Raw genomic sequence first — 12,215 nt, forward strand, 5'->3', positions numbered from 1 at the left:
ACGACATGGATAGAGGAATTGCAGAATTGAAGTGACTCCAAGACACTAAAGGCCCAGTTTGAAGGCTGCAAACAGGACTTTGCTCTTGAGAATTGCATTTTCTGACTGGAGATGGATTGAAACAATCTGGGACATGCATTCTGCTTCACTATAGTTTAGGAATAGGTTAAAGCTGAAAAATTCGATTTCAGCTTTAAATTTTAGACATTTTGTAGTTCAGGTTTAGCTTGGCTCATTATAAAAAAAAACGGAAAAAAAAAACCCCACTTGTGAAACTTTCAAATTTAATCTTGCATTTTGATACCTCTTCTCTCTCTTACCTCCCCAAAGTTATGATCCGGGGTTTGATTTGGTCTTATCTCTACTATAAGTAGAGTTTGGCTACTTTCTGCATCACTGAAAGTGGTTTCTATATATAGGACAGTCAGCCTTTTGAAATAATAAGCCACATAATGCTGATTAATCTGATATTATAACTATAAATGGAACGGAAAATGGGAAAGTCAGTTCTATAACAGTGGAAGGGTCAGTCCTGGAGGGAGTTGGTTAAAGAAGCTTAATCTTAAACTGATAACTGTAGGCTTGCAGTGTAATTACCTCCATCTGATTTCTGCTGCTTATAAGAGCACAAATTGGAAGAAAAACGGTTTGTAGGGAATGTTGTTACGCCCTCAGTGTTTACCAGACCATAAAAAATTAGTAATTACTTCGGTGTCAGAAAAACAAACCGTGTCTTGACATGTTTCATTACTTTGTTAATTTAAAGCTCCTTTTGGTAAGACTTGTTTTCTTTCACTGAGCTGTTCTATTAGGGCTCTCTGATAACAGCATGATTGTGGAGAAAGAAAGGAACAGGGATTCCATTATGAATGTATATTAGAGTTGCTCATTCTAACCAAAACAAACTAATGTGCTGATTTGTAAGCCAGTAAGAGTGCAGAATGGGGGAGGGGTGAAAATTGGCAAAACCAATTAAGTATGAAGTCTGTTCTATAAAAACTTTTCTGGCTGTTGTCCATATGGTGTTGGATACTTTCAACTTAGTTGAAAGTTACAGGCTGATAACAGTTTGACAGTGATAAATTGAGTCATCAGAATTGCACTAATGGATGGTCTTCAGTTCAGAGTCCCTAGTAGATGATTAGGCATGTCAAATTTATATTACTCGTTGCAGAGTTTCAAGCTCTTGTTACAGTGATGATTGCAGGGATGGATATAAATGACTTGTTCTTATTGTTAAGTTTTTCTTTTTCCTTGTAATTGTTGTCTTAAATATATAAATCATGCCATACTTGCTTAAGATGAAGTGTCTTTTGTTTTCCACATACTGAATTAAAATAGAACTAATAGTCTGTGCTTTGTGATAAGGAAGGCAAGAGAAAAGGGAAAATGTATGGGATAGTAGCATTAAAATGTTGAAGAAAAGTGTAGTAATATGAAGTAAGGGTGGAATTTTGAGAAGTGTCTAAGTGATTTAGGAGCACAAGTCCCATTGAAAGTCCATTGGTAGTTTTCAAAATCCCACCCTGAATTCCTGCTGTAGGATCAGCTGTGTATGCCACGTCCTAGAGAAGAGTGTGAAACACTTTCTGGACAAATAACTAACTTTTGAAAGTAGTTATTGATGATCACAGGCCTCTCTCCTTGTGTGATGTGATGTGTCCGTCGCAATCCAGCTGAGGCTCTTGAGTTGAAAATTTCACCTTAATGGCCACTATGGAAAAGATACGGCAAAAGGGCTTTTTCAGAGCCAGGTCTTTGATTCTAGAATTCACTGTGTGTAGCCTTGTGAGCTGTGTTGACGCTATCTGTGTACTTGAAGTTCTGGAACTGTCTCTGGGCTGACAGAGCTCACAACTGGGAAATTAAATATCAAAATTAAATGTCAAAATTTGAAGAGGGAACTGAACAAAAGATGGGATGATCATTATTATTTGTATTATGGTAGCAACAAGAAGCCCCTACTGAGATCAGGGTTCCATGTATGCCGTAAATACTCATGGTAAGAGTCAGTTCACATTCTAGACAGTAAGAAGTGTTGTAGCTCTTTCAGTCCCAGGATATTGGGGAGATAAAGTGCGTGAGGTAATACCTTCTATTGGACCAGCTTGCGTTCGTGAAAGATACAAGCTTTCAAGCTTACACAGAGCTCTTCTTCAGGTCTGGGAAAGGTACTCCCAAGGTTACAGCAAAAGGCAAAGAGGAACAGACTGTTTAGCATAAGCAGTTAACACGTATTATAAGGGACCATTCAAGATAGAGTGCCCCCTTAACGCTTCTGCAGTCATAGGACAAAAAGAGGGGGTTAATGTTGTAATAGGCCATAAATCCGGAGTGTCTGTTTAGACCATGATTTTTAGTGTCCAGCAGAGTAATAAATTTAAGCTCCCAGGCTTGTCTTTGAGGAAGAGGACTCATAGGTCAAATATAGAGTGATAGCTTTGTGAAAAGCATTCACCCATAAATGATAGGCTGTTTTTGTCTTTTATCATTTTCCTGTGTGAGTTCATTCGAGAGTGTAGTGATTGTCTGGTTTCACCCAAATACATGGGCAGCAGGCGCAGCTGCCCCGAGGGATACCTGGGCCGTGGTAGCCCTGCCACTTCCCCAGGGTCTCCCCACCCACCGCCTGCTGCTGCCTACCTACACTCCCCCTCTTTCTCCCCCTGATCCCTGCGCTGCGTCGCTTCTCCTCAGGGGCGGTGGAGTGAGGAGGGATGCTGCAAGCAAGTGGTGGGCGGGGGAGTGAGGCATCTCAGCTGGGCACTGGGGCTGCTGGCTCGGAGTGGGGGACAGGGTGGCGGGCACCGGCTCTTCCCAGCACTCGGGCAGGGGATGGCTCAGCCCTGCACTTGGAGGGGGGGGGAGGGGAGGGAGAGGCTCAGTACCCAGTTTGGGTGGCGGGGGGCAGCCACTTGTCCCTGTGCTCGGGCGGGAGTGGCTCGGCCCAGCCCGATGCTCAGGGGCGGGGGAGGGAAGCAGCCTGGCCCAGTGCTTGGGCCAGCCTAGTCCAGTGCGGGGGGAGTGGCCTGGCTAGGCGCTGGGGCTGAAGGGGCTGGCCTGCGGGAGCTGGGGTGGGTTAGTCGGGGCTCCTCTAGTCATGAAGGGGTGCTTCAGGGCTCTTCCTGTTATGGGGGGGTGGGGTTTCGGGGCTCTGGCATGTGGGGAGTGGGGCCTCAGGCAGAAGGGGCAGGTCTGGTGGGCTAGCCTCCCCAAAGTGGAGGGTCACCCGCCGCCCATGCCCAAATAGTTGTTACTGGGCCACTTAGTGCATTGGGTGTTGTACATGACGTGCTGTGATAGGCCTTTTATAGGACCCATGGATTTTGAAAGGTGTGTTGGGGGGGTGGGTGTGTTGATCATTGTAGCCATGGAGATAATGTCTGCAGGTTTTGCCAGATCACCTTGCATTTTGCCGTAATTCTGGGAGTATCTTTCCCAGACCTGAGGAATTGCTCTGTGTGTCTGGAAAGCTTGTCTCTCTCTCTCCAACAGAAGTTGATCCAATAGACGATATTGCCTCACCCACCTTCTGTCTCACATTCTAGACAGGACAGACAAAAGGTTGCAGAAAGGAATATTATCCCACTTTAGAGAGAGAGGAATTTAATGCACAGAGAGATTGACTTACCCAGGGTCATGAAGGAACTCTGTGCCAGAGCCAGGAATTGTTCCTAAATCTTTCAAGTCTCAGTTCAGTTCTTTAACTCCAAGAACAACCTTCCTCTCTTGGATGGATGGCAGTTTTAACGTGCAGCTTTCTACTGTGCTGATTTTGAGTTCTTTTTTGTTTTCTTGTTGCTTGTTCCTCCCTGCCCCCTTTGTATAAAAGGCCATGATGGCTAATTAGACATCTAGAAAGAGAAATCCTTTTCTCTTGGTCCAGCAGAATCTGGATTTTTTGACTTTGAGGGCATATTGCAATGTCAATGTATTCTGTCAGGCTTTCCCTGCAGGATATATTCATTAAGGTAAGAGTAAATTGGGCTGGAGAGAATATCTGGGTAGATTGGGAGGAGTTATTGATTCTTAGGGGGCAAATTTTATTTGGCTTGGATTTGAGGAATTTTTGTTGATATTAATATACCTGGAGTTTGTTCATGTGCTTTTTTTTATAATATGTGTGCTGTCCTTAAGTTTGGAGAGAGCTTTAATAAACAGAATAAATAATTCATAGATTCTTTACTTTCCTATAGGTAAGTGATTATTTATTTGAATAATCTGTTCTTCATGATTGAAAGGTGGTGGTTTCCAAAATAATCCCAAAACAATCAATCTGCCTCCCCCAAACCTAACTGTAAATGTAAAAATGTAACTGTCAGATATGTTTAGAATCTGGTGGTCCCCTGACCCAGTTACAGTAGTTAACATTTGTTATGTGGTTGGAAGCCCTGTGATGATCACGTGTAGCCAGGTTAAAAGTCAATCACAACATGATTAGGTCATACCCACCCTACACAAGTCAACAATATTTGAAACAAGTGCCCTGTCACTGTTGTTTATAGGCAGAGCCAAAATGCACTGAGTGATCCAGACAGCAGGATCTATCTTGGAGTGTACTTTTAAAATTATTAATGTAAATGACAGCAAGCAGTATTCTTAATGATGTGAGTAACACCTGGATTCAGTTTGCTAGCCATTTGTTGATTTGCTACACTTCAGCAGCTGTCTTAACCTTTGTTTTAGTTTCCTCATTGGTAAAATCTTGATAATACTTGTCCAACTTTGTAAAATGATTTGAGATTTGCTGATAAAAGACACTATATAAGTATAAAAGTGGTGGTTGTGATGATTACTTTACAGAGAGAACTGCATAATATGTAATTGTAATATATTGTAGGAGAGGAGTTTCAGAATAAGCTGAAACTGTAAATGTTGCCTGGTACAAATCCAAAATGCATTTGAATGTCAATTGATGGCAAAACTTTGTTAAGTTGCCTTTATCTTCTTCCTGGTATAATTTTAGACATGGTCTGAAGAAGGCACAGGCCTGATTTTTTAGTAGTGTTGAAGTCACTGGAAGCTATGGGTGGTAGGTGCTGAAAATGAATTCCACGTGTCTCATTAGATTTGTAAGGCTGCCTCTTTATTTTGGCTTTCAAACCATATGAAAACAGGTTGTTTTCCAAAATATGCCTGAAGTGAAAAGATAAATTTGTCATGAATATATCCAGTTCAAAGAAAACAGTAAGAAATCTAAGGTGTCTGTTTAGCACTTATGTTGCTATTTCCCTCTCACTCCCTCTCTCGCCCAGTATTGATCTGGAGAGTCCTAGGCTAAAAATGCAACCAGTAAATGCTATCCTTGTCTCATCTTGCAGGCCTAAACGGCAACATCAGAACAACTTTTCCCTGTTTCCTTCCACGAAAGGCTGGAATTTCAGAGGGGTAAGTTTGGGTATTTTATTTAATTGTTTTGCCTACAAATGCTTTAAAGTGATTTGATTAAATGTCAAAAAAGATACAGATTTGTTGTGGTTATGATGATGATCCTGGACAGGTGTGTGTGTGTGTGTGTGTGTATATTTATAGTAGCTTAATGGAAGGTTGGGTAGAAAGATCTGTCTGTTACATACAGTATTTTATGAATTTAGATCCCAGTTCAACAAAGTATTTAAGCACATATTTTATCCCTATTCAGCAAAGCACTGAAGGACGTGCATGTGCTTAAATGTTTTATAAGTAGGAATTGGATACTGGCAGATTAAGGTTTGTATTTTATCTTTATATAATTATATGTATATAAAATAATTAAAACTAAAATAATTTGGTAAAAGTCTTTCTCAATTTCCATCCTTTATACTGTCTGTTTACTTTTGCATTATATTAAATTTGGACACTGTACATAGACTAGTCAGTTTCACTCTTGTTTGTAGCCAATTTTGTATTTTCATAATTTGGCTCTGACATATTAACAGGATGCTGCAATATTGGGGTTACAAATGTTGCAGAGGAGTGTTGTACTCTTAAATAAAACTTCCCCACACAACTAAAAATGTGGAACTATTTCTACCAAATAAATTAAAACTTATTCCTAAATTTGGGACTGTAACAATTTGGGGAATCTGTCTATGAACAACTTACGAATTCTGGTTGATATGAAATTCTTGAATCATGGAAAGCCTTAGTAGATGTAGAGTCGGCCATCTGCTGTCACAGATGTTGCAGATCCTGCCCAGACCAGGTGCTATGATCAGTCATCTTGGGACAATGTTTAACATCCTCCCAAGATACTTTTGGAATGGAAAGTATTGCATTATCATCATTCTCTATGACTACATCATGTGCTTTTTCCCAAATACAAAACAGTAATATTTATTGACTACTCAGGAATTTTGCTGGAAATGATTGTGAAATGATAGATTTAATGATTCTAAGGAAAGGAGGAAGTGAGAGCAGCAGAATAAGAACAATAGACTTCAGAAAAGCAGACCAACAATCTCAGAGAAATGGTAGGTAATGTCCCAGGGGAAGAAAATGTAAGGGATAAAGAAGTTAATGAAAGCTGGTAATTTCTCAAGGAGACAAATTTAAAGGCCCAACTGCCAACTATCTTGATGTGAAGGAAAGATAGAAAGACTCATAAGGGCCCATATAGCTCCATCAGGAGCTCTTCAATTACCTGAAATTCAAAAAGGAATCCTACAAAAAGTGGAATCCTGGACAATTTGCTAAGGAGGAATTCAAAAGTATAGCACAAATATGTAGGGACAAAATCAGAAAGGCTAAGGCACAAAATGAGTTATGCCTAGCAAGGAATATAAAAGGCAATAAGAAGTTCTTTAAATAAACTAGGAGCAAGAGAAAGATGAAGGTAAGTATAGGCCCTCTATTTAATGGGGAAGGGTAGCTAATATGTGATGACATCAATAAGGCTGAGTTGTTTAAGGTTACTTTGCTTTAGTCTTCACTAAAAAGATTAATGGTGGCCAGATACTCAACACAATTAATATTGTAATAAGCCAGCAGATGGCACCTAAGGGCAGCCAAGTCCTGGAGGATCAACAGCTTGAAGGGTCAAGATGACAGAGGATTCCATGGCAGATTGGAGGAGCTTGAGGGCAAGTGCCATCTTGGCTGTAGCATCAGGGGAGGGGGGGCAGAGGGAGCTGTGTGGAAGGAAGAAGGACTGTGTTGCTTTGGGAGTGGGTGTGCATAAGACAGGGGAATAGGAGTTGTGACAGACACTACCAGACTTTGACTTGTCAGCACTTTGGACTTAAACTCCCAGGTGTCCTGGGGGAATGTGAAGGCTGGGTAACCAAGGAGCAGCATTCCACCTAGGCTTACCACCTGGCCCGTATTTGACCAGTCTCGCTGGGTTTTTTTTTAATGGATTTGCCAGTTGTCAGAAAAATAATTTTTTTTACATGAGTCTAAAGATTTCCATTATTATCACAATACACTGGGATATCTAATTTTAAAAGTGTCTGTGTCCAGCTAAAGACGCTGCAGTGTTCCCACTTCCGCAGTTTAAGCTATAACAGATCAAAACTGTTGAAAATACAGCAGCTGTCTGCCCACCAACACCCAAGTGCACCATGCCTATGTGTGTGAAAGAGGGTATGAGTCATGCAAGAGTGAGGAGACGTGTGAGGCATATTAAATAATGGAAGATCAGGGCAATGGTGCAAGTGATTCTACTACGCCCCCGAAATAAAGCTTGAATCAGAAACGGCACATTCAATGACAACTGGCTAAATGAAACTACATTTGAGACTGGCTAACAAGTAATAAATGATAAAGCTCTTAAAACCAATGCCCATTTGTGGTCAATGATGGTATAAATTTTATCTATATGTGTACTCTCTCTAGATACTGTTAATGGCTGTTGAAGGGGGCAGTTGCAGAGTTGCCTGGGGTTTGGGGTTGGAGCCAGCTTGCCTTGTGATGGCAGGGGCAGGGGTTGCTGTGGTTTTTTTGCATTTCAAAGATGGTAACCCTATTTCCAACAGGCTGGAGGCCCCGACTGAGCAACGCAACCCACGAAGCTAGCATCCCAGCTTTATGTGCAGCACTAGTGGGTTTAGAGGCCTTGGGTGGGGAGTGATGGTTTTTGGCACATCTGAATGTACTCCTGTTTCACTGTTGTTGAATTCCCTTAAATTCTTCTTCGGATGCTTGCTCATACCGATTCCAATTAGGTGTGTGCGCGCCGGGTGCATGGCTGTTGGAAAGTTTTCCCCTAGCAACATCCATCGGGTTGGCTGTGGAGCCCTCTGGAGTGGCACCTTCATGGCGCTCAATATATACCCCAGCCAACCCGGCGCCCCCTCAGTTCCTTCTTACTGCCTGTGATGGTCGTTGGAACTGTGGCATCTTGCTTGCATGATCTCCACATTTCCTTAGCTCTGTAGATAGTTGTTCTTAGTTTGGTTTGTAGTTCTTGTTTTTGGTTTTTAGTTAGTGCTAGTCAGGTTGGGGGGTTTCCCCTCCACCCCGATTCTTCTTCTCGGGGCTCCATGCCCAAGTCCCCGGGGTTCAAGCCCTGCAGGTCCTGCTCTAAGCCCATGCCAACGGGCAACCTCCATGACGCTTGCCTGAAGTGTCTGGGGGAGGCTGATGAAGACGAAAAGTGCAGGATCTGCAAAGGATTTCATCCTCAGTCTAAAAAGGAGTGGGACCTTAACTTGAAGCAGCTCCTTATGGAGGTGGCACTTAGCCCCCACCCTCCTTCGGCATGCCAGGACCTGGCACCGAGCGCTTCAGTTCGCACTGCCCCAGTGGCAGTTGTGGAGGTGGCACCATGGTTGGACTCTGACCGAGACCCGCAGCACTTCTGCTCTCCGGCACTGCAACCGATGACATCAGCTTGGCACCCCTCCCACTCTCCTGGTCAGAAGCCGGAAAAGGGTACGCCTCCTGCACAGAGACGCTCTTCCCTGGAGCCAGCCAATGGGGAGCGTCCCGGAGGGGAGCGCCCAGGAACAAAGTCCATAACCCCGGCACCATTGACTCTGGCCCTACGAGAGGGGATCTGCTAAGTCCAGTACCTCTGGACTCCCCAACCAGCTCTTGTATGCACTCTTCCCACTTCGGGACCCCCTCCGACCCCAGTCCCTAAGCTGGACCCTTTGGTTGGTGATGCAGGACATCGAGCCCCCGCAACCCAGGGGGGACAAGATGACCCTCTTGCCCCTGTGGCCTCCTCCCCTGACAAGGCTGTGGCAGCAGCTCGATCTCCGGGTCACCGCCGATTGACATCTGTGCCCACCAGGACCGCCTGCGCAGGGTTGCATGTAATACGAACCTGCAGACAGAGGAGGTAGTGGAACCGGAGGATCCGGTGGTGGACTTTTGGCCCCGGAAGGCCCGTCGAGGGTGACCCTTCCCCTCATCAGGACCATTCAGACTAATGCCAAAACCATCTGGCAGACCCCAGCCTCCATTCCCCTGCGGCTAAGGGGGTGGAGTACAAATATTTTGACCCCTTGAAGGGGGGTGATTACTGGTCCACTCACCCGCAGCCCTGCTTGCTCGTGGTGGCGGCTGTGAATGAGAAGGAGCGGCATGGTCAGCTGGCCCCTGAGCCCAAGTCGAAGGACGCCAGGTACCTCAACTTGTTTGGCCGCAAAGTTTACTCCATGTCGGGGGCTTCAGCTCCGGATCACCAATCAGCAGGTGCACCTGAGCCATTACAATTTTAACTTCTGGAACTCCATGCTGAAGTTCAAGGAGCTTGTGCCTCTTGCGTCCAGAGAGGAGTTTGGGGCCCTGGTTGACGAGGACAAAACAGTGGCACGGACCTCTTTGCAGGCCTCGCTGGATGCTGAAGACTCGGCTGCACACATGTTGTCTTCCAGGATTGCCATGAGGCATGCCTCTGGCCTGCCCCCAGAGGTTCAGCAAATGCTGCAGGACCAGCCCTTTGACAGGGGTGATCTGTTCTCAGAACAGACTGACTTTAGGCTGCACAGCCTTAAAGACTCGAGGATGACCATGAAGTCCCTGGTTATTGTGATACAGCATGGCCAGAGGGCAGCAGGATAGTGTTAGAAGGGAGCCTTATTCCCTGTAGAGAGAAGAAAGTTTGCTATAAATTAATTAAAGCACCTGAAGCCAATTAGAGCACCTGAAGTCAGTCACATGATAAAAACTTCCTGTTTCAGACATGAGGAGGAGTTGAAGCAGAGTGCATTGATGTGGGAGCAGAGAGCAGTTGGGACGAGTTGAAGCAGAGTGGATTGGCATTGGAGCAGAGAGCAGTTGGGACGAGTTGAAGCAGAGTGGATTGGCATTGGAGCAGAGAGCAGTTGGGACGAGTTGAAGCAGAGTGGATCGGCATTGGAGCAAAGAGCAGTTTGGAGGAGTTGAAACAGAGTGGATTGGTGTTGGAGCAGAGAGCAGTTTGGAGGGAAGCAGAGAAGAGTTTGGAGAAGTGCTGCCATGGGCTAAGAAGACCAAGATCTTAGGTAAAGGGACACCTGGTTTGTGCAGAGGGAGGACAGGAAGCCCCACAAGCTGAAGGGCAGGAGAGGGAAGTAGCCCCAGGGAAGGAACCGCTAGTTCTAGTGATTTACCGCGATCCCTAGGGCTCCTGGGCTGGGACCCAGAGTAGAGGGTGGGCCCGGGTCCCTCCCTCTCCACTTCCCTCCTCTAGCACACTAGTGGGGCAGCTAATACCCCAGTTCAGGGGCAAGAAACGGTGCCCTGAACCCCGCCAAGAAGAGAAAGCGTGAGACCCATCATAGTAGTGCCGGCAATTTGCCACAGTATGCACACCCCGGCAAACCAGTGGAAGCACTTCAAACCTCAGCAGTTGCAGCAACGCTCCTACCTTCCTCAGCTGAGGCAGGATTTTTACAGACGGTGGCGATGTAATAGCAGGAGGAAGCCCTCCAACCCCCTGTCTGGACAAGGCCAGCACCCCAAAAGCCATCATCGGGCTCCAAGCAGGCCTCTTGAAGGGACACCCAAGGACGGCGTACCAGACTTCCCCCAGGATCCTACCCTTTTTTGAATCGTTTGTCACATTTCCATGGAAATAACCACGGACTGAACTTGGTGGTCACCGTTCCAGAGCGGGTCCTTGCTTCCCTCCACTGGTGGCTAGATCCCAGGGTGGTGTGTGAAGGGGTCCCCTTCCTTGTCCCTGGTCACGGATACGTCAGCCCTGGGGTGGGGCACTCATCTCAGAAACCTTCGGACCTAGGGCCTGTGGTCTCAGTCCATGCTCTCCCTCCATATCAACGTCCAGGAGCTGATGGTGGTGCGGCTTGCTTGTCAAGCCTTCCAGGAGCACCTGCGGGGCCGTTGTGTGGCGGTTCTCACGGACAACACCATGGCCATGTTCCACATCAACAAGCAAGAGGGGTGCACTCCTCCCCCCCCGTCAGGAAGCCATTCAACTTTGGGAGTTCTGTATAGCCCTCTCCATTCACGTGGTGGCATCCTTCCTTCCTGGGATCCAGAACACGCTAGCGGATCACCTCAGCAGGTCCTTCCACTCTCATGAGGGGTCCAGCCGGCTGGATGTTGTCCACCCCATCTTCCAAAGGTGGGGGTTTGCCCAGGTCAACCTTTTTGCCACCCGCGGCAACAGGAAGTGCCCAGTGTTCTGCTCCTTCCAAGGTCACTGTCCGGGCTCCCTCAGACACGTTCCTGCTTCCCTGGTTGGGTCGCCTGCTTTACGCCTTCCTTCTGTTCCCTCTTGTGCACAAGCTCCTGCTCAAGATCCACAGAAACAGGGCGAGGGTGATTCTGGTAGTTCTGGCGTGGCCCTGGCAGCATTGGTACACCACTCTGCTGGAGCTGTCAGTGGACGTTCCAGTCCCGTTGCCTCTTCTTCCCGACCTGCTCACCCAGGACCGTGGTTGCCTCTGTCATCCTGACCTGTGGTCTCTCCACCTCACAGCATGGATGCTGCGTGGCTAAACCGTACGGAGCTTCTGTGTTCGGACCCCATACAACAAGTACTGCTGGGCAGCAGGAAGCCCTCCACTCGAGCCACGTATCTGGCGAAGTGGAAACAGTTCTTGTGTTGGTGTAACCAGTGCTACACATCCCCCCTCTGGGTGTTGGTGCCCCTCATTTTGGAGTACCTTCTACACCTGAAGCAGCAAGGCCTGGCGGCGTCCTCCATGAAGGTTCACCTTGCTGCTATCTCGGCTTTCCACCCGGGCATGTCTTACTGCTCTGTCTTCACCAACCCGATGGTTGCTCGCTTTCTCAAGGGCTTGGACCTCATCCTTTCCAGGCTCAGGGGCCCCTGTTCG

The 12,215-nt window shown here is 46.4% G+C and overlaps 1 protein-coding gene across 1 annotated transcript in view; it reads left to right on the top strand.

The window, feature by feature from the left end:
* ARHGEF3 (Rho guanine nucleotide exchange factor 3) overlaps nucleotides 1-12,215 on the top strand; it is a 312,788-nt gene that overhangs the window by 74,071 nt on the left and 226,502 nt on the right. Inside the window, exon 3 of the mRNA XM_073351503.1 lies at nucleotides 5,322-5,388. Within this exon, the coding sequence (XP_073207604.1) occupies nucleotides 5,322-5,388 (67 nt within the window). The remainder of the gene's footprint in view (nucleotides 1-5,321; nucleotides 5,389-12,215) is intronic.

This window comes from Lepidochelys kempii, chromosome 7 (genome assembly GCF_965140265.1).
Source record: "Lepidochelys kempii isolate rLepKem1 chromosome 7, rLepKem1.hap2, whole genome shotgun sequence".
Classification (NCBI taxonomy): domain Eukaryota; kingdom Metazoa; phylum Chordata; order Testudines; family Cheloniidae; genus Lepidochelys; species Lepidochelys kempii.